The sequence below is a fragment of the Parasteatoda tepidariorum genome, chromosome 6 (assembly GCF_982258835.1).
Source record: "Parasteatoda tepidariorum strain Cologne lab strain chromosome 6, Ptep-v5.0, whole genome shotgun sequence".
Lineage (NCBI taxonomy): Eukaryota > Metazoa > Arthropoda > Arachnida > Araneae > Theridiidae > Parasteatoda > Parasteatoda tepidariorum.
In genome coordinates, this window is record NC_141760.1 from 79,795,696 (window position 1) to 79,822,606 (window position 26,911).

At 27.0% G+C, this 26,911-nt stretch overlaps 1 protein-coding gene across 2 annotated transcripts in view; it reads left to right on the top strand.

Annotated features, from left to right (window-relative positions):
• The window catches only part of LOC107442083 (filamin-A), a 71,346-nt gene that overhangs the window by 27,571 nt on the left and 16,864 nt on the right, over positions 1 to 26,911 (top strand). For both annotated transcript variants that reach the window (XM_071178476.2, XM_087166079.1), the window contains exons 2-3: positions 24,017 to 24,161; positions 25,726 to 25,853. In XM_071178476.2, the coding sequence (XP_071034577.2) occupies positions 24,017 to 24,161; positions 25,726 to 25,853 (273 nt within the window). The remainder of the gene's footprint in view (positions 1 to 24,016; positions 24,162 to 25,725; positions 25,854 to 26,911) is intronic.

Consider the following 26,911-nt stretch of genomic DNA (forward strand, 5'->3'; position numbering starts at 1 on the left):
GAAAGTTAAGATAAATTTAAAATAATATTATACTATTTGTCAATAAACAGCAAACATCATATAATTATTATCAATGACAAAGATTCATCACAAATCACAAATTCATTCATCTGTTTTTATTTTTTATACATTAAAATTTTTTTTGCATTTTTTTTTTTGGAAATATTTTGCTTAATTTGGGATGTTTTGCTATATTTTATTTTGACTTAATTTTTATCCTATATATCGTAAAGTATCCCAAAAAGTATTTTAATAAAAAAAAATTGCTATTCTTACTTCATGAAGATAAGAAATTTTCTGACATAACTTTATTTGACAATTGATGTATAATGTACACAAATCCACCTTCTGTAAATTGACACTTTTCTAAAAATGCATTTTAATAATTGTTAATATGTATCATTATATTTTCGACGTCTTTAAAATTCAAAATGAATCACCTACATTTACTTTTGAAATGCTATTAAACCCTTAAAATTTTTAAATATATATCAGTAATTTTATAATTATATTTTGTATTAGAGTGCATATTATTTACTCTTAATATATTTATTTAATATCATCTAATTATTCAAAATATTTTGGTATTCTCAAAAGAATTTGTAAAAAAAAAAAAAAAATTTGATTAAATACGAAGTAAAGTTAAAAAATCTGTGAAAGCAAAATAAGACTTATCCGCTTGAAAGTAGTCACTTGCAGCCATAAAATCAAATTAAAAAAGTAAAACTCTAAACTAGGAACTAAACAAACCTAAAAAAATGTCATTGTTAGCGTAAAATAAAATTCCACAAATTTTTAACTAGTGAAAGTTTTTAAATGTCTTTTTCTTTGTAGGATAAAATTAATTTTAAGTCTCAAAATAAATAAATGATTGTTTTGGTTAGGTTTCGTTGGCGAAATGGCTTATACTATCATTCTCAACTTGAAGAATTTGCTTGCCGTTACTTTAAATTTCTCCTTTGCCACTAAGCGAAGTAATGTTTCCTCAAAATATGTAATAAAAAAGTGAAAAATCTAACATGCTGTACTAAAAGTAAATTTATTCTAGTTGAGCACAGCGTTTAAAGAAAAGAAAAAAATTTGGTTGAGCACAGCGTTAAAAAAAAAAAAAAAGTACATTAAGCCTCTCCGTTTGTAGTTACCATTAGAAAAACTGCGACGACTCCCCAAGGAAGTATGGAGTTAACTTATAAAGTGGCAGAAGTCAGTCCAAACTTAAAAACTGTCACGTTGCAAATGTATCGACTCGTCTTTTGGTTACATTTCCGGCATGACGCATTAAGGGGAAAATTCTATTTCTGAATCATAAAAGTTCGCGTAACTTTTCTCAGCAAAAGATTATGAACAAACATTGATGCATAAAATAGTCATTTTTTTCTCTCACTTAAAATAAATAATTAGCAGAGCTAAGCTGCACTGAATAAACTCATTCTGCCAAGAATGCTTTGACTTGAGTTTTAAAAAAAATTACCATCTATCTATAACTGCTATTGTTAAACTTTGAATATTTCTTTTTTTCCGAAGGATGATGCTTTTTTAGTAAACGCATGAATATGGAACGAAAAAAATAAAAGGCTTGAGGCAATATAATCATAAGCCATATTTTCAAAAATGTTTAATGTTTTTTGTGTATTTGGCTGTTATCTATTCGGAAGTTCCGGGGGAGTATTTATCAGAAGATAGTATTAAGATAGCAGCGTTAAGCTGCACTGAATAAACTCATTGTCATGAGTTTTAAAAAATTTTACCATCTATCTATAAGTGCTATTGTTAAACTTAGAATATTTCTTTTTTTCTGAAGGATGATACTTTTTTAGTAGACGCGTAAATATGGAATGAAAAAAATTAAAGGCTGGAGGTAATATAATCATAAGCCATATTTTCAAAAAAATTTTATGTTTTTGTGTATTTGGCTTTTATTTATTCGGAAATTCCGAGGGAGTATTTATCTGAAGATAGTACTAAGGAACAGTTTTATTTAAAAATTGTTAATTTTGGGAAAAATTTGTAGCTTACCACTACATTGCCTTAAGTTCTTGAAATATAGAATATTTCATTGTTATCCGATTGGTCTTAAAATTAAAAATTTATTTTGCTCAAATAATACATTTTGATGTGCTTTAAATAGGCTATCGTTTATCAGTTTCTTAAAAAACGAACACCTGAGTTCATTTAAAGTAATATAAGATCTCGGAGAAATCTCGAAAATAAATATAATATAATATATTAGATATAATATAAATATAATACTTGAATGTTATATTTTAAATATGAATGCAATCATTTGAAAATAACTTCATCGTTATATCATTACTTAGTTTTATCATTATAAATGTTATATAAACTAAAAGGGGCGTTTCCTAATTAAGCTGTTAATGCATAAAACAGTAACTCTTGTACATTTTAAACAAAGAAGCTGTGCAACAAAATAAATTGAATCCTTGTTTATTTATTTATTTATTTATTTTGATTATGTTCCCAATTCATCTATTATAATTTTGATATTATTATATTCTTAATTTAGGTCTTTTATTTATTCTAAATTAAAATTAATAAAAATAAATATATAATTTTTGAAAATAAGATTTCTTGGAACAAGACAAAATTATTTTGAAAGATCTACCTAATTCAACGTTAAGTACATTAATTTAGTGTTGATGACTTCCACATTTCATTGTTAAAATGAAAAATTTCTTGATATACAAATTACTTTGATATATATCGTATTTATCGCGCTTTGAAATTAAATTTATTTCGTCTTGTATTAAAGTAAAATTAAGATTATGAACAATTTACGTGATATTAGTTGATATTAGTTCTTCAATTGTACAATTGTATCCTTTTATGCATTTAAAGCTTTAAGTTAAAAATTTCTAAAAGGAACCAAGACTAGTGATTATGATAAATGTCTCTTAAAGTGAAATGATTTTATTGCCTGAAACAATAAACAAATTTTCTCTATAGAGAACTAAGATGCAAAAAAACTGTTGCCTAAAAACAAGGTTTTTTTACCTCCCTTTTGATGAAAATCTCGAGTAAAACGAATGCACTTCATTTTTCCTGTTTCTGATATATAGATTTCGGAAATATTTATTCCCGAATTTGCTTTTATCCTTTCATGAAAATAACTTTGTAAGAAACATAAGAGTTTAATTTTTTTTAATGTGTAATTACACTTTCACTCATTTAAATATGTGATACAAATTTCCCAAGGAGTACAGAGACTAGTGATGGAAATAAATGTCTCTTAAAATTAAATGATTTTACTGTCTGGAACAATAAATAAAATTTAACACCTTGACAGAAAACGAAGCTGTAAAAAAATATTATCTAAAAGTAAAGCTTTGTTATCTCTTATTAAAAAAAATTTCGCGTAAAACATATGAACTGAATTTTCTTTTTTACGGCATAAAAATTTCCTCAGTTTTTTTCCCGAATTTCACTTTAGCCTTTCATAAAGACAAAATAAAATTATGAGCATGATGTAACTCTTTAATTGTACAATTACGCTTTGTCACTCCTTTAAATACAAGCAAAAAATTTCTAAAAAGTAGCCAAGACTGGTAATGAGGATAAATATCTCTTAAAATTAAGCGAACTTCTTCATCTCAATAAAAAATTGAAGTGTAAAAAACTATACCTAAAAGTGGTTTTATGATAATTTTTTTAAAAAAATTATTGACTAAAACACATGAATCGTAAATTTTTCCGTAAGAACAAAGTAATTTGAATGAATATAAAAGAAACTATGGCATATAAATAGATATTTTTAGTTTATAGAACTGAAATCTAAAACACTCTAGCAATAGTCAATTCCTGGTAAATAAAAGTTAATGCTTTACACATTCTAAGCTAACGGAATAATGGTGGCAGTATGGTAAGCATAGCACACTAGTAATCTTTACTTCCGAGATTGGCTAGTACCCATCATTCTGAAGCTGTGCGCTATCTGGGATAAAACCCCTGTCTCCACATTGACAGCTCAGTGCCTTCACCTCAGAACCCGCTCAGTATATACTACAGAAAGCTTTAATTATATCATTGCATTCTGTTCACTCATTTAAACATACAATGAACAACTGGTTTTTCAACAAAGAACGAAGTGCGGTAACGATGACAAGCGTCTCGTAAAATTAAGTGATTTTAATGCTTAAAAAAACACTTTACTGCCTTAAAAGTAAACAAAAATACGAAAAAGTTATTGCCTAAAAAGTATTTGTCAACACTTTTGTCAATGAAAAAAAAAGCTCTTGTATTGAACATATTAATTTGTACTCTTCTTCGGAAGAACAAAATAAAGTAAATATATTTTGTAGTGGGATCGCTGTAAAATAATTATTTCAAATATCTAAAAGAGATAGGTTTAATTTTACAAATACATCCTGTCGCTCCTTTAAATATATGAACTGCAAATTTCTAAGAAGTAACCACGACTGCAGACGATAATAAATGGCTCGTGAAATTAAATGATTTTACTGCCTGGAACAATAAACAAACTTTATCGCCTCTAAAGTAAACAAAAGTGTAAAAAAACGATTACTTTTGTCATCCCTTTGAGAAAAAAATCTTGTATAAAACGTATGAATTGGACTTTTCTTTGCAAGAACAAAGTAGTCTGAATGAATATTAAAGAGAGATAGCTGACAGAGGGAATGGCTTGAATCCAAAACAGCGTCTCCTTCATCTTCCACTATCTCTCTTAATTTCTCTCAGTTTGTAAAAGAGCTAAGTATTTCGTCTTCGAGAAATGACGCATAAACATAGGCTGAGTCGCTTTTCCATGTGCACAAACCCGTATAGGGTGATTACCTGAATTCTCTTCAAAATGCGTCCTCGGATTCTAGAGTGACGAGGAGTTATATTAAGAAAGTGAAGCTTTTTTACTTTTATAAGCTGAAGAGAGTGGAAAAAAAATCAAAATTTGTTATGGCTAAAAGCAAGGAAGTGTTTAATCCCAATTCTCTTCTCTCATTTGTGAATAAATAAGCTATTGCACAAAAAATTGAAAATAGTATCATAATTGTTCGAAAAATTTCTTTTTAAATGCTTAAAAAAGAAGAAATTACATCTTGTTTTCTATCTTGAGCACATCTCAGTGGATGGATAAACTCAATCATGTCATTCAAAGAACATTGAAATTTTTAGTTTTAAAAATTGAGTATGTATTAAACTGTTGAAATCAAAATTTAGAGTAGCGTAAATGGCTTCGGTAGATAAAGGAAAGTTAAGAATCGCTATAGATCTATCTATCAAAAACTATGAAAGCTATCAAATTCATATTAGAAATTAAAAACTTATAAAAATGAGGTACCATAGAAGGCGGAAAATAGTCCTATAAGCCAACTTCTTCATATTTCTGAGTTTAATATTAAAAATAAATGTAAACGCAAAAAAATTTATAAATCAAGTGCAAATTAAAAGAGTTAAACTATTATCAATTATAAAATTATTTTATACACCTCCCAAGATGCATCCTAAATATGTAGGGTTTATTTCGGTTAAAATTTCAACCATTTTAAAGTTTTGTAGATTTGAATCACCATCAGAGGCATGATGGACTATCATTATGATAATTAATACTACTTATGTTATTTTTTCACTTGGTCTGCCTAATTTTAAAATAATTTTTAAACTTGCGTTTTTTAGCTATCACCATATCCTCAGATTATCAAGGTGTAATACACGAATTGTAAAACCAAAAAGAGAATGTTAAAATTGCCGAAATTTGCATTGCTAAATCTCTAATCATATTAAATTTATAATAATAAACTGATAGCTTTTTTTTTGAGCAACAATGCAAAAATTTCAAAGGTAAAATTTTAATAAACTTGATTTTAAATGCGTCATTACCCGAAGGAAAGATATTCTAGTGCTAATTTTTAATAATAATGTTAACTAATTATATTAACTGTCATAAAATGTGAAAAACTATTTTTAAATTTCGAAAATTCTTAGATCAATTATTAAGATTATTAAATCTTAAATGTATTGGTTACGATAAAATAACTTTTTCATAACCAATAAACAATGATTGTTGACAGAAATCATCTTTTTCTATTCAACATTCGTTTTAATTTTTTTTCATTTGCTTTAAGCTTAATTATTTTCGTGTAAAGTATATTTTTATAAATCTTGCATTTTAATTTCATTGGTTTTTCGTTCTTTAAATATTAATGCACGCTGTAAAAAATTCTGTATCGAATTACGGCAAAATGTGCTGGCATTCAGAGTGCCATTTTGCTAAGTCCATCTTTACTGTAAAATTTTATGTCTCAATTTTTACAGTAAATTTTTTAATTGCAATGATTCAGTGATATTACAGTAAATATTGTTGCAAAAATTATTGTAAATCATATTTTTTGTTCCATAAATTTTACAGTTAGAAGTATTCGCTCTCGGAGTGCCGGTAACTTTTACCATAATTTGACCCGGTTTTTATGCAGTATATTTTCCTATTTACAACTTATTCAGTAAAGAATTCATAGTGGAAACTCAAATTTTATTCACTAAAAATAGAAAATTTTGACTAGCATATAATTGTCATCTTTTCTTAAAATACATTTTTAACCGCAGAAAGAAATCTCTCTTTTTAAAAATATACAAAAATTTGAGCGTGGATTTCAAAGTCACGCATCATATTTGGATATGAATCAAAAATCTTAAATATGCTTCTTGATTTGATATTTCTCCTATTTTTTTCCATTAGGCTGCAAAGAATTGAATAATGTCTGCTTACGAAAACAGTTTACTCAATCGAATGGTCTATTTTCAGAATTTATGTCATGTTTTTTCTTTTCTTTTGGAAAATCACTGAAATTTAAAATAAGACTTTCACCATATTCATTTTAAAATTAATTGAATCATTTAGCATGAGTTAATTCGGAACATAAAAAACGAACGTTCAACTTAATATCCCTCAGAGGATATTTAGTGGAATTATAATTAAAATAAAAACAAATAAGCGAAAATAAGTTCAATTTCATGTGTTTCGTAAAATTCACGCCTTAAGCATTTCAACAGCATGTAATGCATTATGCAAGTTATAATATGAAGGCTAAGAACCATATGAAAATATGAGTGTAAAATAGGTATACTTTTTTATGAGCGTCGGTGAAAATGACATTGATGAGATGATTGCAATAAAAACAATTAATAGCTTCTACTGGATTACCGTGTGAGACATTAACTTCAAGTTTTGCGTTGTCAATTAAATTGTCTAAATCTTCTTTTAAAAAAACTTTCTAGAACTCACCATATCGCCTTTAAAGTCTCCAATGGACTGGTTAAGAATACCGAAATCTTTCAGATTCAAGTCCAACTAATTCAATATTTTTAAAACTTAATTAACCATTAGTTTTCAAATCAACCACAGGTTTCAATCATTCTCTGTATGGACTTCTCGTCAAGTGTAATATACAGAATAGCATGTTGATGCTTCTCGTTCTTGTAGAATGACTACTACATTGACTACATCACTACTACATTGTTTTTAACCATTCTATGAATGGACATAACAAATGTATTCCTGAACTTTGTTTATAAATCACTCTTTTTAACAGAGCAATTTAATATGCAAAAAAACATCAGCTTTCAAGAATCGACAAATATATTTCGATGTTTTTACTTAATATTTAAATTATTTTAGAGATAATTTTTTATAATACTCCCGAATTTTCTAACTTTATTAATTTTTTTGTGTCAGAAAATTTATTAAATGCCTGATGATAACATTGACAATTTATTTATGTGTTTTTAAATAAATTTTTTAATAGAAATATGACAATGTTAAAAGTTGTTTTTTGGTATAAATTAAAAGCAAAATAAAACTTTTATAATTTTTCTACAGCTTTCAATAAAATATTGTAATTCCTTTTCTTAATTCTATCTAATACCTTGATAAAACTTCAAAAAGATATTTCATAGAATACATTCAGAGTAGCTATAACTTCTATTTCTATAACATCATCATTAAAGAAATGAAACATTTATTCAGAAATTCACCGTGTCTGTTAATAGTTTATGTTTTCCAAAATTCCGAACAACTAGAAAAATCTCTTCGCGGTGCTGCTATTTATGCCCTATGAATACTAATATTTTTGTTTTTATTATTTTTTTGAAGAAAAAAGATAATCTCACGTCGGAGGGAAATCAGAGTAGCTGAAGGTGAAAATAAGAAAAAGAACTCATAAGTACGAGAGAGAAAAACATGAAAAGAATGTCACCTTTCTTGGTTTGTCCCTTTCTGCGACTGATTTATTTAAATCCTCTCGAGAGAGCACGCAGCAGCAGTTGGTAAAGATGAAGTTTACACCCGCACTTCAGTTTTTTTCTCCTCCCTCACATCATTTCTTAGCTTTTCAAAAGCTGCTTATTTTCTTTTTCTTGAGATTTAAAACACTAAAAAACAAACAATTTTTAAGAAATGAAAAGTAACGTAAAATGCAAATTTAATAATTGAATGGATAATTTTTAATTTTAGAATTTTTTTTACTGATCTCAATTTAATTTGACTTTTTTTTTTAATTCTCTGAAATGATCCCGAAACAGTAGATGGTAAAGTTGACGCGTAAAACTCAACAGTTTTTTCCCCTCTCTGATATCATTTCTTTTCCTTTCATTTGTTCTTAATTTATTTTAAGATATGAAACTTCAAAAAACAATTTTTAATAAATGGAATCTGATGTGAAAGTTGCATTGTAAAAAAATTGATGATGATGATGTTTTGATTAAAAATGCTTATTTTTAAAATTCAGAAACTTACTCACAAATGCTATGCCTAGTTCCTTACGTCCTTATATACATACCTGTAGTAACCATTTGTGACATGCAAAATAGGACTAAAGTTAAATTCTGGAAAACTTATATATAATATAAGTTACGCTACAGAATTTTTAAAAAAAAGTATGAAAAGCATTTGTTTCTCCTCTTTCTTAACTAGCTTAACACTAGTCAAATTTTTATATTTAAATCACTCTTAACTAAGTAATAGAAAGAATTTATTGTGACTTAGAGTTGGTGGAGTGTCCTGATTTTTTTTCATATACTCTTACTCTGCGAGAAAAAACATGGTCAAAACCACCAGAATATGGTTAATTTACCATGTTGCCTGATCTAGGGGAATACCAAAAATCTCAGTAAATTTTACCCAGGCTCTTTGGTAATTCTTTTGTATAATTTACAAGAAAAAATGGTTTCATAATATGCAATAAAATTTGATAAATGTTGTAAAATTCGGTAATATCATAATGATGTCCTAGAACATGACACTAAAATCTATTATTCGGTTAAATTTACTTTCCAGTTACATATTTTTTAATTAATGTGTGATAATCAGAACTGTAAATTTGAAAACCAGAATTTCCGGTACACAGTGGCCATATATTATTCGAAATTAAATAAAGGAAATAAAGGATAAATCATTGAATGCATGGTTTAAATACCGTATATTTTGGTCTCATTAAACAGAATTTTGCTTCGATTTACCTGAAATGTCATTACTATACTGTACTGTAATTTTACCAGAATATTTTCCCCCGTATACATTTTATATGACTATTCATATGTCAAAAATTCTTCGGGGGTTTTCTTAACTCGCAGTCCTTTTCTACAAATTTACCAGGGCTTTGGCAATTTTGGTGGAGCGTGAAGAATTTCCTAAACTCCGACACCAGTTAATTAGAAATATGGTCCAAGTAAAACTATTCAAAAAATATCCCGTTAAAATATCCAATGAAATAATTGAGAAAATATTCAATTATCAAACTAGGTACGCTACTAAAAAATGCATGCATTTCTCTGAAAATAATATGCTGTTGTAAATTACCCAGATGTATATTTTATTAATAAATTATCTTTTGATGCATGAATGCCAAAACCAAAATTGTTTGGCTAGGTTGCACAATTGATTTAAAAGCTAACGCAAAGGAATTTGATGAATTGTAATAGTTTCTTACTTAATGAATATTAACTCGAAAATCGTTTTGTAATAAGATGTCTACACGAATGAAAGCATGTATGCGATGTTCCTAAGATTGTTTTCGCAAAATTTTAATATTTTTAAAAATGCATTTGTTTATATAGCAGTTACTACTATCCACAGATCTGCAATTTGCACTAATTAAGCATTTTTTAATTTACATATTTTGCATTATTACATTATTTTTTATACTAACTGAGAATTTAAGAGTATTTTAAAAATGTGATTTTTATAGAATACAAAAACAGCATTTTCCCCTTTGAAATAGTATCGTTTAATAAAATAAGAAATATCAAAATACTTCTCCGCTTAAAAAATTTATTACAAACTTTAATTTTCTATTTGAAAAGATACGATTCTGAAATTGAATTTTAACATATTCTTCATAAAGAACTATAAATGTTGAATTTTAATTTACAACACAGAAAAAAAAATTCTGTGAAATTCCGACACTGTATAGTAATGGCATAATAATAAGAGTAATAATAAGAGGAATAGTAATAAATAATAATAAGAGGAAAACATAAATCTGATTAATAAAACCAAACTATATAATATTTAAAACATTTATTTGGTAATTTTTATTTAGTAATTGTAACGGTTTACCGGCAATTCCAGTTTTCAAAATTATAGTTCTTAATACCACACATTTAGTAAAAAATGCAAAACTGAAAGGTGTATTTAACTGAATGGTTTTTATTCCATGCACCATTTATTCATTCCATTTATTGTGATATGGATTTTATTCCATATCACAATAAAATTTCAAAATGTTACCGCATTTACCAATTAATAATAAAAAGCTGTTTTATTATTAATTTTACTAAATTCATAACTGAATCGCTTCGGTAAAAATTACTAATCTCTTTGGTATACCCATAGAGTCGAAAACACGGTAAATTTTACCATTTTCTATTAGTTTTCACCATGCCTTTCGTGTACTTAGTCAATATGGTGTAACTACTTTAATAAGTTTACAGCTTAAATTTTATTCAGCTTCCTAGAGAAAAACATCTTTAATATCTTTTTTAATATTCCTCAGGAAATGAGGGAAAAGACTATAAATAACCTGATGGAAATTGTATAATAGCATAGAAAAATCTATATTTAGTTTACTTAATTCTAATGAGAAAAATAACATTTGAAGTTATCTAATCTCAGTTATAGACACCCCATCCTTCAGCCTGTCTGTTTTGAAACATTAATTTTTACCAGATGACACTTTTATTACGAGTTTTTTAAAAGCTTTGCTGTAATTCTTGCCCCAAAAAGGTATTTTTGGCATTGATTCACTGCTTTTTCATCTGTTTCCTGTCTCGTTTTAGACTTAAAACTGAGGGACTTTAATTCACACTAATAAATTCAGTCAACATATCGACTGAAAAACTTTAAAGAGTCCACATGTTCACGAGACAGTTTTGGAAAATAAAAATTATCTATTAAGGAAACGATCTTCATTCTCAGAAATAAAACTCTCACTTTTTACTATTCTATAGTCCTTGAGCTGTATTCCGATTATTCTAAGAATCATTTTGTCACAAAATCACGTGCTTTGTGAGGAAGCGAGAACTCTGAAATACATGACGAAAATGTTTCCTCAACTTGAAACCTCATCGCTGTGCATCGTGGGAGATCGTTAACCAGAATGACGAAACTATAATTAAGAATAGACGATCAAATATGGAAAGATTGAATATTTCTTTACTTTTGGCGAAATTTGTTTCTTTGAAAAAGTCACGATAGTTATTTAGGCACTTTAACGAAATAATCACTCGGAGCATATATTAGGAAATAGTTTCACCAAAAACGAAGAAAGTTTCATGAAATTTGAATATCCATACTTGACAGTGTTGGTATTCTTCTTGACAATTATGGATACTTAAAAAATGATTTGCATATTAATTGGTATAATTATATAAGAGATAACTAAACATATTCAAAAAAGTTTAAGGTCTTGAAGGTTTCACAATTTCGTGAATAGCGGCATGATTGCAACAATGTGATCAGCAAAATGCTATCCATCAATCTGAAGTTCGGTGTATTTTAAGCCACAACTGAGGACTGATCTTTCACAATAATAGATCAATACTTTAGCTTTTGATAACAGGGTATCAAAAGTTATGTAATAGGGATTGTATTGTGAAAATACGGATATTGTACAGTCCGCAAAAAAAAAAACGAATCACCCTGAATAACTTTCGTTCTAATGATCGGATTTTCACGAACTAAGTGTCAATCTTAATGGTTCTTGGGGGTGACCTCAAATATGCTAATTAATTAGTGCTAACTATTAATTAAGTTACGAAATCAGACACAAAAACGTACTTTCTCTGAATAAACATATATTTTTTTTTACATATTTGGAATCTAGACACTTGAATTAGGGGGGTAGACAAAATTTTAAAAAAATTGGGTGGTAAATTGGGTTGCAATAAAGGTTTATATATTTGGCGATAGTCCAGAAAACCGCCAAAAAAAGTCGCCTGCGCAAATTAATATATTAAGATAACCCATTGACTAATTCAAAAGAGGAATGCGTAATTTTACTAGGTTGCTAGGCAACCACGCTCTGACTGTAAAAAAAATTGAAATAATGTTTGTGACTGATGGGAGAGGTTTAATTATTTGTTAATAGTAAATATCTCGAAGTTTCTAGGCAATAGACAATTTTTAAGCTGATTTCTGTCCAAAAAGCAAAAAAAAAAAAATAATAATATTTTAATCCCCTTTGAAAAGAAAATTTGTATCGATTTATAAATTATTTATGATTTTCGAAGTTTTTAGAATTTAAATACATGAACTTTTTATCTGATATTATATAGATTATGCTGTTTTTGCTATATTTATTCGAGGATTTCATACTAAAATTAAATTAACATAACTTATTATAGCTGAATACAAAATTTTAGGGATAATCATTTTTACAGCTTTAATCGAGTCTTCTAAGCAAGAAAGTTTGAAGAAAAAAAAGTACTTGAAAAATAAAATTAAAGATTGTATAGTAATTCTAATGCACATTTACAAGGTTTTCTATAATTTACGATGTTTCCTTTTTCTATAACTCAAGGAATTGCTGAATGTTTTGTGCCATTTTAAAAACATTGAAATACGTTATGTTTAAGAATAAGATATTGAAATAATATGTTGCACATTGTATGATTCCTTTTTTAAAAAATCGCTTCATTCTGCTAGATATTTAGTTTACATGGTTTTCTTTGGATAAAAATGATTAGCAAATTTGCATCCTTACGTTTCGATACATTCTGAAACTTACGTTCGCAAATTCACCATAAAATGTCGCGCAGCATATTCTTCAATTACGATACGCTACATTTACCACCAAATACTGCTACTATGATTAATTTGTTTTCTTACATATATCTGATACTTTCTTTTTAAACAGAGCTCGTACAAGATACTGAAATGGGGGCACAAAAACTTAAAAGATAAAATATTTAATTTCATTAACTCAAAATATCTGGTCTCAAAATTTTAACTTTTAAAGTTAAATATATCTTTTACAACATTGATGCTCTTACATTTTTAAGACCACATAAATCCTGTTAAAATATTAAAATGCATATGCTTACTTTAACGAGTGTAAAATCCTTATCAAAATAATGATCAAGACCCAAATGTAAAACAGTATAATTGACGATAAAAACTCAAATGACTTCAAAACATATGAAGAGGGAAGCAAAAGTCAACATGTTTCGAGCGTTCAAATATAATCGCCCATACTCAAGACTTGTCAGGCTTGAATAACTTGTGACTTTCATTATTGGACGCTCAAAACATGCCTATTTTTATTATCATCCATTATTTTTTTAAAGCAATGACGTTATTATATTTTCGATTCCGTTTCTTGGGATTATCCATTTAGTTACACAACATATTAAATTATTTCACTCTATATTAAAATAAGTTTAAAATAAATTAGAGACACAGGTTCTTAGATGGAAAAAATAACAATTCACTACTTTGTAAAAAAATCAATGCAGTATTTTTTTTTATTGCTACTAGCCTTAACATTTTAATTTAAGGACATCAAAAAATTCCGTTTAAAATTGAAATTTATCTTTATATTATTTATTATCTTTGTAAATGTAGTGCATAATTATTACATCATACCTTAGACACCTTAATAAACTATGTTTACTGACTAAAAATAATAATAAAAGCTTGAATGGAAAATTTCTTTGCATGCTTTTGTGCCAATAATTAGCCAAATTTTTATCTTATTGCGGTCTTTAATGTCCAAACGGGAACTGGTAGGAAAAATCCATTTAAAGACAATCATCCAGGTAAAGGGTTTTTAAGGCGACATCCACCGATGACTCAGTGCAATGCGAAGATAATTTCAAAAAGCAAAACTTCCCTTAGAGAATAATATTCGAAATACTGATTTTAAGAACTTTAGAAGAATCTTTAGGAGGGAAGTAGCCCTGGCATTCTTTTAGAAAGTGATTGCATTTACAATGCGGATGAAGTAAGAGTTGAATACTGCCCTTAAACGGGAAAAATTTTTGGCCCTAAAAATTATAAGGATTTATATTCTAAAGTACCCAGAAAAGAAAAAGTACCTCCCTTGGTAGTTTTTCCTTACTGAAGAATTCTTTGAGATATTACAGAATCAGTCCCTGCTATATATTTCATTGGAAAAAGCGATTCATGAAATGAAACGATGACGGCAGCAACATTTTACAAATATATTGTAAATGCTTCTACTCATGGCTAATTAAAAATGCTATCAAATTCCCTATTTCGCTTGTTCTGGATAGGTATAAATCTCACATCAATTTGAAACTGAGCAAGTTTTGTTTATCAAAACAAATTTTCTGGTTCAATTTTCTACCTAATTCATTGAAATCTCCCGTTAGATCTTGAAAACAAAAGAATTGTAAAACAATATGTCGAGAAAATTTTTACATCCATTTTTAAATAAGATTTTGAGGCATCAACTGATGAAGTTAAAATGCTTTTATGAAATGTGATATTTTTCCATTTGATGTAGAAAACGTTGAGTTTAACGAATGCATGCAAAACAGACACCAAGAGTTAATGAGCGAGACAGCTTATCAACAAAACACATGCTTCGAGAGTAACGATGCACTATTTCTTCAGAAGCTTGAGATGGAAATCTCACAAGTTATGTGGCAAATTTTTAAAGGAACACTGACAGAAAAGTTTAATCTCCCAAATATCCAATAGCCTGTGCTTTTCTCAATATTGAAGAATTTATTTCTAAAAGAACATTTGGTTAATCAAATTTTGGCACTGAAGCTGAGACAACTAACATTGATAATGAAAGTATCTTGAAAATTGATTTTGAGATAAGTCCTCTTGAGGCATTGTTAGTTTGCAAAAACAATCGGTTCCACAAGTAAATGGTAAGTACTGCTGATGACCCACTAGATATAAGTCAATGAGAGATGGATTTTACACAAACTTCGAAACTCCTTTTTCTAATTTATTATCCAGTGAGAAATTCTAGAAATGGTACTGGAAAATCAAAAGAAATTTGGAAGACACATTTACAGTGGCCAAAAATTTGGAAAAAAGAGGAAGGTTAAATCAAAAGAAAAATAAATAAATTACTTTTTTGCATTAACTTCAGAAAAAGAACGAAAATTTAAAGAGATTGAAAGAGCTGAAAAAAAGTTAAAGCAGAAAGTATGAGGAAGAGAAAAAAAATACTTAAGATAAAAAAGAAGTTCAAAAAATATGGGGAAAAGAGTAAACAAAAAAGTGATCTAATTATAATAATAATAAAAGCTTTATCGGGTTACACAATAATAAACATTCATAATTTAGAATTGACTATTAAACTGTGAGGAAAAAAATTAAAAAAAAATTTTTTTAATTATGTATTCAAACATATTTTACTTTCCATTCCATGACTGAAAAAAAGTAACATTTTCCAAGTTAACTGTGGTTAAATGTTGCAATTCCAAGAAAAATCTTGTTTTTAGACATTTGTGTGGCCTATGGATTCCTAACGAGCATCAAACATTCTCAAAATTAAGTATTCATTCACTTGAAAATTTAGTGTTTATTCACTGATAAGAACTGTTCCTTCACTTGGTTATCTTACTACTTATTATTTAAACCACCAAAAGCTTAAAACAATTGCATTTAATAACAAATTTAGAAATTTTTATGATTTTTTTTAAAAGCAAGCTAAGCTTAAGTGTTTCTTCATTGGTTAGTTTACCCTATAAGATGTTGAGAAATTTGCGATGTTGTGTTGTGAGAGATGCTAAAAAATGTTGACTACGTATTTTTATTAATATTTATGAAATATATATTCAAAAAATTGATAAATATATTACTCCAAATCTAGGCATACGTATGTATATTATTGAAATTGTATCAGTTATTGATAAACAAAATCAAAAAATAAAAAATAATCACATTAAATTAGCACAATCCGGTGTATAATCATATTCTATCAGAAGCACGCTTTTATAAAACTAGACATTCGTTGAATAAAGTGTTTTTTATTCAAATTTCTTTACTAAATAGAAAAATAAAATATTAAACGACTAAAAAAGAAATATCCTATTTTATTGTTTGAAAGAAATAAAAATAAAAAGATTAGCAAACGATTATTAGCGAAAAAAATATGAATGAAATTTTACGCTACGCGCGCGAAGTCAAGTTCCTCGCAAGTTTATCACATTTTAATATTAATCGCCCCATTTAATTATTTCTTCACTGTCGCCAAATTATTTTTTTAAAAATAATTAGTTTTAATTTTTCTCAGCTTCTAATAAATAAAAACGGTTGAAACTTTAGATTTTTCAATTGAAAAACATGTAGATTAATATGGTATAAAAAAATTCATACCTTATAATTCAAAATTTTTTCATCCTCAATTTAATTAAATAAAAAAAAATAATTAATAATTATTAAAAATTATTTTTTTCATGAAATTATCTTTGGGTAATCGAGTTTTATGAGTGGGTGCAATTTTCTTTGAATTGCTTTAATAGTTTTAAAAATATGACTAAAAACGTAAAAAGTGAAATTAACATTAAGGGGTACGAACTTTGGATCGCTCTCCTGACCAAACTATGGGAACCATATTTCCCAGATTGCGGCTACCCCCTATATTTTGAAGGTTAGTAATCCAAATATGTAAAAAAAAATATATGTTTATTCAGAGAAAGTACGTTTTTGTGTCTGATTTCGTAACTTAATTAATAGTTAGCACTAATTAATTAGCATATTTGAGGTCACCCCCCGGAATCATTAAGATTGACACTTAGTTCGTGAAAATCCGATCATTAGAACGAAAGTTATTCAGGGTGATTCGTTTTTTTTTTTTTGCGGACTGTACAACATTTGAACCACGGGTGTGATGCTTAATTGACAAACAAGAGTTGAAACAACCTATCCAGGAAATCAATTCATGCTTACTTAATGGCTTTTTTTAATTAAACGGTAATTGCGAAGAAATTATTATAAAGTTGCCTGCAGGCCCTTGCATTTATAAGTGCTTCGGTGAAACATTTATCCATAATTTTGAATGGTATAAAAAATAAAATCATGAATTAAAAAATTTTTAAAAATTCCCGTTTTCTATGAATTTTTGTTTAGATTGTTCCTCTTTTACTTCCTTTAGAATATTAGCACTGTACCGTCTAGTTTAAGTTCCCAAAAAAGTCTAACGAGATGATTACAAATCAATGGTAATTATTAACTCAACTAAAATATAGTCTAATGTTATATACTTATGGTATATTTTGTATTTTTCAACAAATTTAAGCTTATTTGTATAATTAAGCATCTTAAAAACCAAAAAATAGTATTTAAAAAAAGGGTTGAATTATTCTGGATCAAGGATTTAAACAAATTTAAGTTTTTGCAACTAATCATTAAGCTCTTCCTGATGATTAATCGGATTAATTTCTATCACATCACTTAGTAGAATATTTAGATTCCAAAATAAATTGATTTTGTACAGTGTTTAATTCAATTATTGCGCTATTTCCCACATTTCTCTTATTTAACTCGATTAGTTGTTGTAGAGGGGAAAATTTAAGAAAAAATATGCTTTAATGCATAATATTTTCATTTTCTTAAAATCAAAATGATTATTACAAATGGAATTTTATTACTTTTATGGAAATATTTTAAAATGAAAATAAGTACGTTAAATCATTTATTTTTAGATTGAAATTAATTTAATTTGACTTTTTTTCTTTTTTTTAATAGAAATAAATTTAAAAAATTATTTTATGATTTATACGCATTAACATCATTATGATGCTAATGCAAAATTTTTTAAGCATACTTAAAAAAAATTTAAATAGATATTTAATAATTTACTAACTATGCTAAATTAGCTTAGATATCAATCAAAATGGAGATGAACGTTCAAGTCAGTTTTAATTTCAAAAATACTATGTATGTTCAAAATTATGATTTGCAACACTTTTATTGGAATTTATAAAAATTATCGGCACTGATTCCCATCTCTTCGACATTTCTTTTATCTTCCAATTATTACAGTGATTATTTTGTCCATTGAGCTATGAACATTTTTGTCGGAAAAATAATAATAAAATTATTCTCATGTTTAAAAAAATACATCTCTTATAATCAATGCAAAACTACAATTTTTGCTCTGAAAATTGTGTGCCTGAGAGTCTACAACTGTTAAAGGCGTTTCGTATTTTTTGATAAAGTTATATAAATTGAAAAAGTTTTCATATTTCTCTGTATTAATTACAAATATAATTTAAAAATTATTTGTTTAATTCAAAAACTGTGAAAGGTGCACTTTAAAAATTACCGTTATATCTATTTTTACCGGAACATATTACTGAACAAAAAATCCGATATACCGTAATTTTCGCAGAATTATAGTAAAGCCTCAGAATCACTCTAATTAAATAAATATTAATATAAAAATTGCAGTATACTAATTTGCGTTAAAAATGTATTTTATGGTAAAATAGATTTTATGGAAGATACTCTTAAAATGCCAGTACTTTATACCATAATTTGAGTCGGAATTTTTTATAGTATGCGTCACATTTTTCCTGATAAAAGTATATAAACTAAATATGTTTTAAAAATTCATAATTAAAACTACATGACTTTCAGTCTAAAAACTGAGTGCCCTGGTCAAAAACTATAAGAAGTGCGCCACTTTTAATAAAGATATGAAAATTGAGAATTTTTTGAGACTTTGCTATTAGAAACTACTGCACTGAATTTTAAAAACAATGGCGTATCATTTTCTTCCTGGACATTTTAATCCTTTCACAACTGCGATATTTTTAAAACAAAGCACATTTTTTACCCATTGAATAACTATTCCATTCTTCATAATATTTGCTAAGTGCAAATCCAATTTGGCAGCTATGACAGTTGAGATTTTATCTAGCTATAGAAAAAAAGCTATTTGCTCGAAATTCTAGCTTCCTTTTCTCCAACTCCCTATCATCTCAAGTGAGAAAGCTATGAGGTGATTAATGTTGTCAAAAAATCCCATCTATTCTGCACTACCTGCCTCTTTTCTTGGCTTCTGAATTCTTTCAAGAATGTTCTGTCTTCAAACAAGAATAACTATCTCAGACAAAGCTAATGCCGGGTGTGACAATATTAAAAAGGACTCCTCTTCTCTTGACAAATGATCAATCCACTTAAGCCAAGATGATTTGTTCTTACATTCTTTTCGCGTCACGTTGGGGCGTAAGTGATGAAGAGATTCTTCATTTTGTTGGATTTTATCCACTACACTTTGTAAAACTACCATTAAAAGGTTTTTACTATCAAATGATGACTTGCTTCATTTAAAAAGTTGTTACACCACTACAGCTTTAAGAATGATATTTTTGCTTAAACTATGTGTTGCTTGGTACAAATAACTTGAAACCCAAATAATATAAACTTGGTACTTTAAGAAGTTAATAAAATTATAATATTCACTTTGAATTTGATATTTTACGCTTAATAAAATGTGAACTACACTGTAAAAAATTCTGCATTAAATTAAGGTAAAAAGTATTGGCACCCTGGCTGCATCACTCGAAAAGTCCAATTTACTATAAAATCCATTCAAAATTTTATACCTTAGTTCTTACAGTAATATTCCTTTAATTACAGTGGTTCAGTGCTTTTACAGTAAATTCTACTGCATGTATAAAACTTATGATATATCAGATATTTTGTGACATAACATTTTACGCTGAAAGAAGATTCTAAGTTAAATGTACCGGTACCCTGAGTTCCAATACTTTTTATCCGGAATTTGATCCGGAATTTTTACAGTGTAGACTTAGCACAATGCATAATGTAAACATTTTGTACTATAAATTTAATACTTTGCTCAGTAACATAAAACTTATATTCAACGCTTTGCATTCTTAATTTTAAACTTTTAGTGCAAAGTGAACTTTTATTTCGGCAATAAATTGCATTAAAAAATTATCATCACCCAATTTTTTTTATTTTATCGATAATTATAATTAAAAACTACCTTTTACACTAAATCTTTTACAGTTAAGCGTTTAAGCAATTTCTCTATATAATAATCTATTTCTCACACATAACTGCATTTCTGTAATAAATGGGTTTATTATACAGGTTTGAATCTATTAAGAAACTACGCATTTTTACGTGTCAGTTGAAAATTTTTGGAGTTAAAATAGAAGCAACTAAAATATCCTTTAAGAGCTTATTTTAAAAAATTTTATCAGTCTGTTTTAAACACACACGTTTCTGCTACCCTCATCCGTTACTGAACGTTACATATCAACCTTCAGCGTTATATTATATCATGAAGCATTCATTTCAACACATGGAGTGATTTATCATTTTGAACCTAGAAAAATTTGCGTGATTTGAATCAATCTTTATTTCTTTCTCATTAAAAAGAATCACTTTTAAAATTCATGAGAAATAATATGAAATCACAATTGGTTGTCTGCCAAAGTAGCTTCTGCACTTTCCTCGGTAGCCCTGTCAGGTATAAAGAGAGTTCTATCAATGTTCTTTCTTTAAGCGAGATTATTCTAAAATATAAATCGAAAACCTTGACAAATGTGACACATTTTTTATTCTCGAAATTGTTGGGAGTATGTCCAGATTTTAGATATTTTAGCTTTCTTGGCAACATATGAATAACTTCTATGGGTCTACAGTCAATTCATTGTATTTAATGACATTTTGAACGATGTAACAAGGTTGGTGGCTTTATCAAAAAAAAATTAACGGAGAATTATCACAAGAACATTAAGGGAAATTGTTACCTGACTCTCTTGTTTGCTCTTATAACTTTCAAAGGGCTTCGTAGCTTTAAACTATATTTTAAGAAACATTTGTTTATGTTAGAAATAACCCAACCGTTACGCTTCTGAAGAAATAAAAGCTTGTTTAGTTAAGACTGTTTTCACGTTTTTTTTCTTCAATCATTTGATGTATTATAGTTAAAAATACAATGTTTAGAAAACAGAGACTTCGTGTTTTAATAAAGAATGCGAAATTAGCTTTTTTGTACAAAAAAAATTAGTACACACAATATTATGAAATTAAAATAATGAATGCATTATAGATAACTAAATATATATATATATATATATATATATATATATATATATATATATATATATATATATATATATATATATATATATATATATATATATATATATATATATATATATATATATATATATATATATATATATATATATAACATTAAATTTTAATATAAAAACATACCTCTCAAAAATTAGTAGTATAAAAGCCCTATCATTAGATAAATTGACTTGTGGATAATAATGACGAGTGTTTATAATTCTAAAACTTCGCTATAATAATTTAGCAGTAATGACGTTGAAGCTGAAAAATACAATATTTGAGTATTTTAACATAATCAAAATTAACATAGTCACAATTAGCAACAGTTACGTAGCAATTTAACATAGTTACAATTAGCAAACTAATTCTTTTTATTTCATCTGTTTACTACCTTGAATTGTCTTTTATTTTGCCGACTCAGCCTTTCATCCCTTCAGTGGGTCGATAAAATGAGTACCAAGCATGTTTGGGAACTAACACTGGGGGTTCCGCGTTCGGCTGACCACCTGACCGGAACATATGCTCCTGCACCCCAGAGCCCAAGGTCAAGAAAACTGAGATGGGCACAGTCGGCCTTGGCCCTCTTAATGGGCTGTCGCGCCACTGAGTTAGTTTTTGAGTTTATATATATATATATATATATATATATATATATATATATATATATATATATATATATATATATATATATATATATATATATATATATATATATATATATATATATATATATATATATATATATATATATATATATATATATATATATATATATATATATATATATATATATATATTCAAAACCTTTAATCTTAAACGTTTCTTAAAAAAACAAAAATATGTAATTCAATCAAGGTCTAGGTCTATAAGAATGAATAAGATGAATATCAATTGAATAAAAAGATTAATCTCAATTTTTGGAAATCCACAGCGCAAGAATTTTAAACTAATTACATTTTTAAAAAGGTTTTAAAAAATTATGTTTTTAACCGAACTAGAACTTGGAAGCCTGTTCTTATTCTTCATGCCTTTCTCTCATGACCATTTTTTCACGTTTTTTCAACTTTACAAACTGTGCATTTCTATACCTAAAAGGATAAATCAACGAATTTTGGAATACGCAAATAACTATTATTCCTTATAGCGCCTTTAATTCTAGCAAAGCCTTTCGTTTTTATTGTCAGAAAAAATCTACCAAATAAAGAGTTTCTTTTTCCAATTTACAAAATCTTTTTTTTATCCTAATCATTTCTTAAGGAAAAAAAACATTAAATTCCAATATTTATGAATAAGAAGAAGAGTAATCGAGACCATGACGTAAGAATCTCAAAATGATTGCATATTTGAAAAGGTTTAAAAAAATTGTGTTTTAATTCGATTTAGAACATGGAAACGTGTTCTTACTCTCCATACTGAACTTTAACTGATGCTGATATTTAAGTGCCTTTTTGTCATGCCCATTATCCATGTTTTTTTTTTAACTTAACAACAATACATCTCAAAAGCCAAAAGGAATACGCGAAATTCAAAAAAGAATTCGCGAAATTCAAAATATATAAAATGAGTGTCAAAATATATAAAGTGAAAAAATAAAGGAGTACACCTTCTGAATGACTTTTGATCTGATGATCGGATTTTCATGTACTAAAACTCAATCTTGATGGTTCGAGAAGGGCTAATATTATATAAGCTCATTAATTAGAGCAGATGATGTCTTAATTATAAAGCTCATTTAAGCACAAAAACTTACTTTTTTCTGAATAAACATACCTTTTTTTTCGATAAATTAAGATTCTTGACTCGCGAAATATCGGGGATAGTCAGAATCTGGAAAATAATGTACTAATGTCCCAACAGTTTAGACGATCGATCGGTCAATAGTTTGCTTAGTGTTGATTTCACTTTTTTTTCTTTTTTTTTCTTTTTGACATTAGAAACTTTTTAAACGAATCGAAAACTTTAAGCACACAATAACAAAAATTATTTATCCAAGGAAAATTATCTATGCAAAAAATAATTTTAAAAAATTATTTATAATTTTTTATTATTTTATTTTATAAGGATAATTATTTCCCTTAATTAATATTCAAAATTTTATGAATCGTAATATGAAAAAAAATTTAGATCATTTTACGAGTATGTAATTCTAAATTACAAAACGAAAAATTCGAACAAAATCTATCGACGTGAAATCAAATTTTAAATACAAACCTTAATATTTGATAATTATTTAAATGATACAACAGAGCGAAAAATGCATGTATTTTTAAAAATATTTTAGAAATGTGAATCTCAGTTAAAATACTGCATTAATTTTAAGAATTCTTAGCTCTTTGTAACATCTGCGCAAGTTATAATTATTTTAATGTTTGTTGTTTAACTTTTTTCTTCAAAATCAAAGTAAATGTGGAATATTGATTTGTAAAATACTTATTTTTCTTACAGATAAACTGAAAATGCCTTCAGGGAAATACGACAAGCCTGTAATCATCGACAACCATGATGGAACCGTAACTTTTAAATATGATCCCCGTGAAATTGGAAGCCACGAATTGTATATCAAGCACAATCTCGAACCTGTACAAGGCAAGTTCTACAGTTAATTTCTAATTTAACTATTCATTATTATTTCTAATTTAGTGTTCGAATCATTTTAATTTTAATTTTATTATTTAATTTTGAAATTTAATTCATAAAGTGTTTAGTGATACCATTGTACTTTTCCATCTTACTTTGTTTTTGCACGATATCTTAAATAATTGCAAAAACTCGTGTGCGATCTGTGTTGCATAAGAAAAATGTTAAATATCTGGTGAGGTTGCAAAAAAATTGGTACTTTTCAATTAGCCGAACGCAGGCAAAAGTCACCAATAAATGTATTCCTCCACGAACTCTTTTTTTAACTCTAAACCAAAGGGATGTTCACAAAAAAATTGAACAATTTTTTTTCAAAAAAGTAGCTGAATTTCTTTGCTATCTGCAAACCGAAAAGTACGGAAGAAACGTAATAAATACATACATAACTGTGTTTAAGAACTTGGAGCAACAAGCATTACTTAAGCTGAAATCTAAGCGAAATGACCAAGTTTTGACACTGAAAAAGGAATTTTTCTTCATCGCGTGTAGCTTAACTGACACTACAAAAACCTTAGGGCATTTTAATAGGCAAAATGTTCTATATTTATCTGACTTTTTTTATTTTCTTGAATAATAAGATGAATATTTTTAATAAAAATTCACTCTATGAAAGAAATTAAAACCATTATCAAGGCTTTTTTCTTATCATGTGAAAAAACAACGCATTTCCTAAATGAAAAAAAAAAGTGTTTAAATAGCTAATAAAGAGTCATAAAAAATGGTGAAAATACATTTATGAATCACTTTATAATAAAGTTTATCGAAACTCTGCATTCATATTTTTTTTTCGAAATCTGATGAATAAGCTTCCAAATTTTACACAACTTACAGATTTTTGTTATCTAAAGAACGAGTGTGTGATACAAATCATTTTCCGATTTAAAAATAAGCATTATTTGTTTCAAAATAATACTTTAAATTCAAACAATTACTGTTGTATAAAAAATTGATCACGGTAATACAAAATGCAAAAAGTCTCTTACATAAATTATGATGGAACAAAAATCGAACTATTGTTATACAAAAGTTAGTTACGTGTTATTTTATTTTATATAAACGTTTACAGAGTGAGATAATTATTTAATAATAACTATTAAAAAATTTGACTATATTATTGTAAAAAAACTTTGATTCAAAAAATGTCTTAAAGTTCATTTGTTTAAAAATTAAGTATATTACGGTATAAAATTTTATGAAATTGATTCCTTAAATATAAAACTTTCGGAATTGTTTTCTATTGTTCAATTGTGAAAAATTGCTTTGGGATAAAATTTGGTACCCTCAAACACTTTTTGAGTACAAAGTTGCTTCGCTTAAAAATGTTTAAAACTATTCTAACAGACATGAAAAAAGTAATATATAATTTCTATAAACTTAACTTCACAAAAAAATCTTGCACCTTTTAAAATTTTTTTTTTGGGGGGGGGAATAAGGGAATAATACTTTTGCATGTAATGACACCCAGAATCAAATCAGTCAATATGTATAATGGTTTATTTCATCCACGTTATAGGTAGCCCATTCAAATTCCACGTAGATAATGTAGCAAATGGAACTCTCACTGCATATGGAGATGGTTTAGTTCAAGGGGTGGCTGGTGAACCATGCAACATCACTGTATCCAATAACAAAAGCAACGCAATTGGTAAATATAACTTCTTCCTGTTACTTCAATGTGTCTAGTGAACTGTTTACATAAAGTGTTTATAGCGTGGGTTTGTTTGTGCATACAATTCAAAATGAAAGAATTGAACTAAAATACTACAGAAAAATAAATTTTTAGGATAAAACAACTTTCTTAAAACACAATTTCAAAACTTGTTTAAAAAAAAAAATTTAAAAAATACAAGGCATATAAAATACGATGTTTTTAAAATTTTTATTTTATTCATTTTTGACTTTTAATATATCTTATAGCAATTTAGAATTAATTTAATCTATATGCATTAACGAATTTTTAATTTTTAGTATAAATTAAAATCAACTAAAGGATAAATGTGGTGCAAGAATAACACTTAAAATAAAAATAAGAAAAGCATTTAAAGATTAGAAAACTATAGTATTCTATACTTTTTGTTTAAATTTTCATTTGATTCGTCCTAATATAAAACGAGTTTACTATTATTTGCTCTTTTAAATGAAGATATATCGCTGTTGTATTATCAATAATCTATTACAGTGATAATTTTAATCTATATACAAAATCCTGTTACATTAGAAATTTAGTTAAATTAGAATCAAATATGATATATTATTATAACGCTTTCTCAGAAGTAACATTGCATTAGTTACATATTTTTTTTAGTCTTTATTTATAAAAGTTATATTACTTTTAACTATTTTTCATATTTTTTGATAAAATTTTAAAATTATTGTTTAGTTAAACTTTGAATCACAGTTCAGATATCAGAACATTTAAGTTATTTATTTTTGCTAATATATTTTATTGCTGGAATAAATAATAATAGAACAGCACCAAAATTAAGGTTTGATATCATAAATCATTAGACAGAAAAGTAATACTTTCTACAGAATATTAAGCTAAAAACTTACATTAAAATGATTCTGAAATATTCAATCCATTAAAAGTGAAGTTCCAGTTCCAAACGATATTTTTTTTATCTGATCTTTATTTATTTATGTCTTCTAGGCAACGTCAATTAATGTATTGTAGTGATCAAGTGAGTTAAAAATAAGTGAACT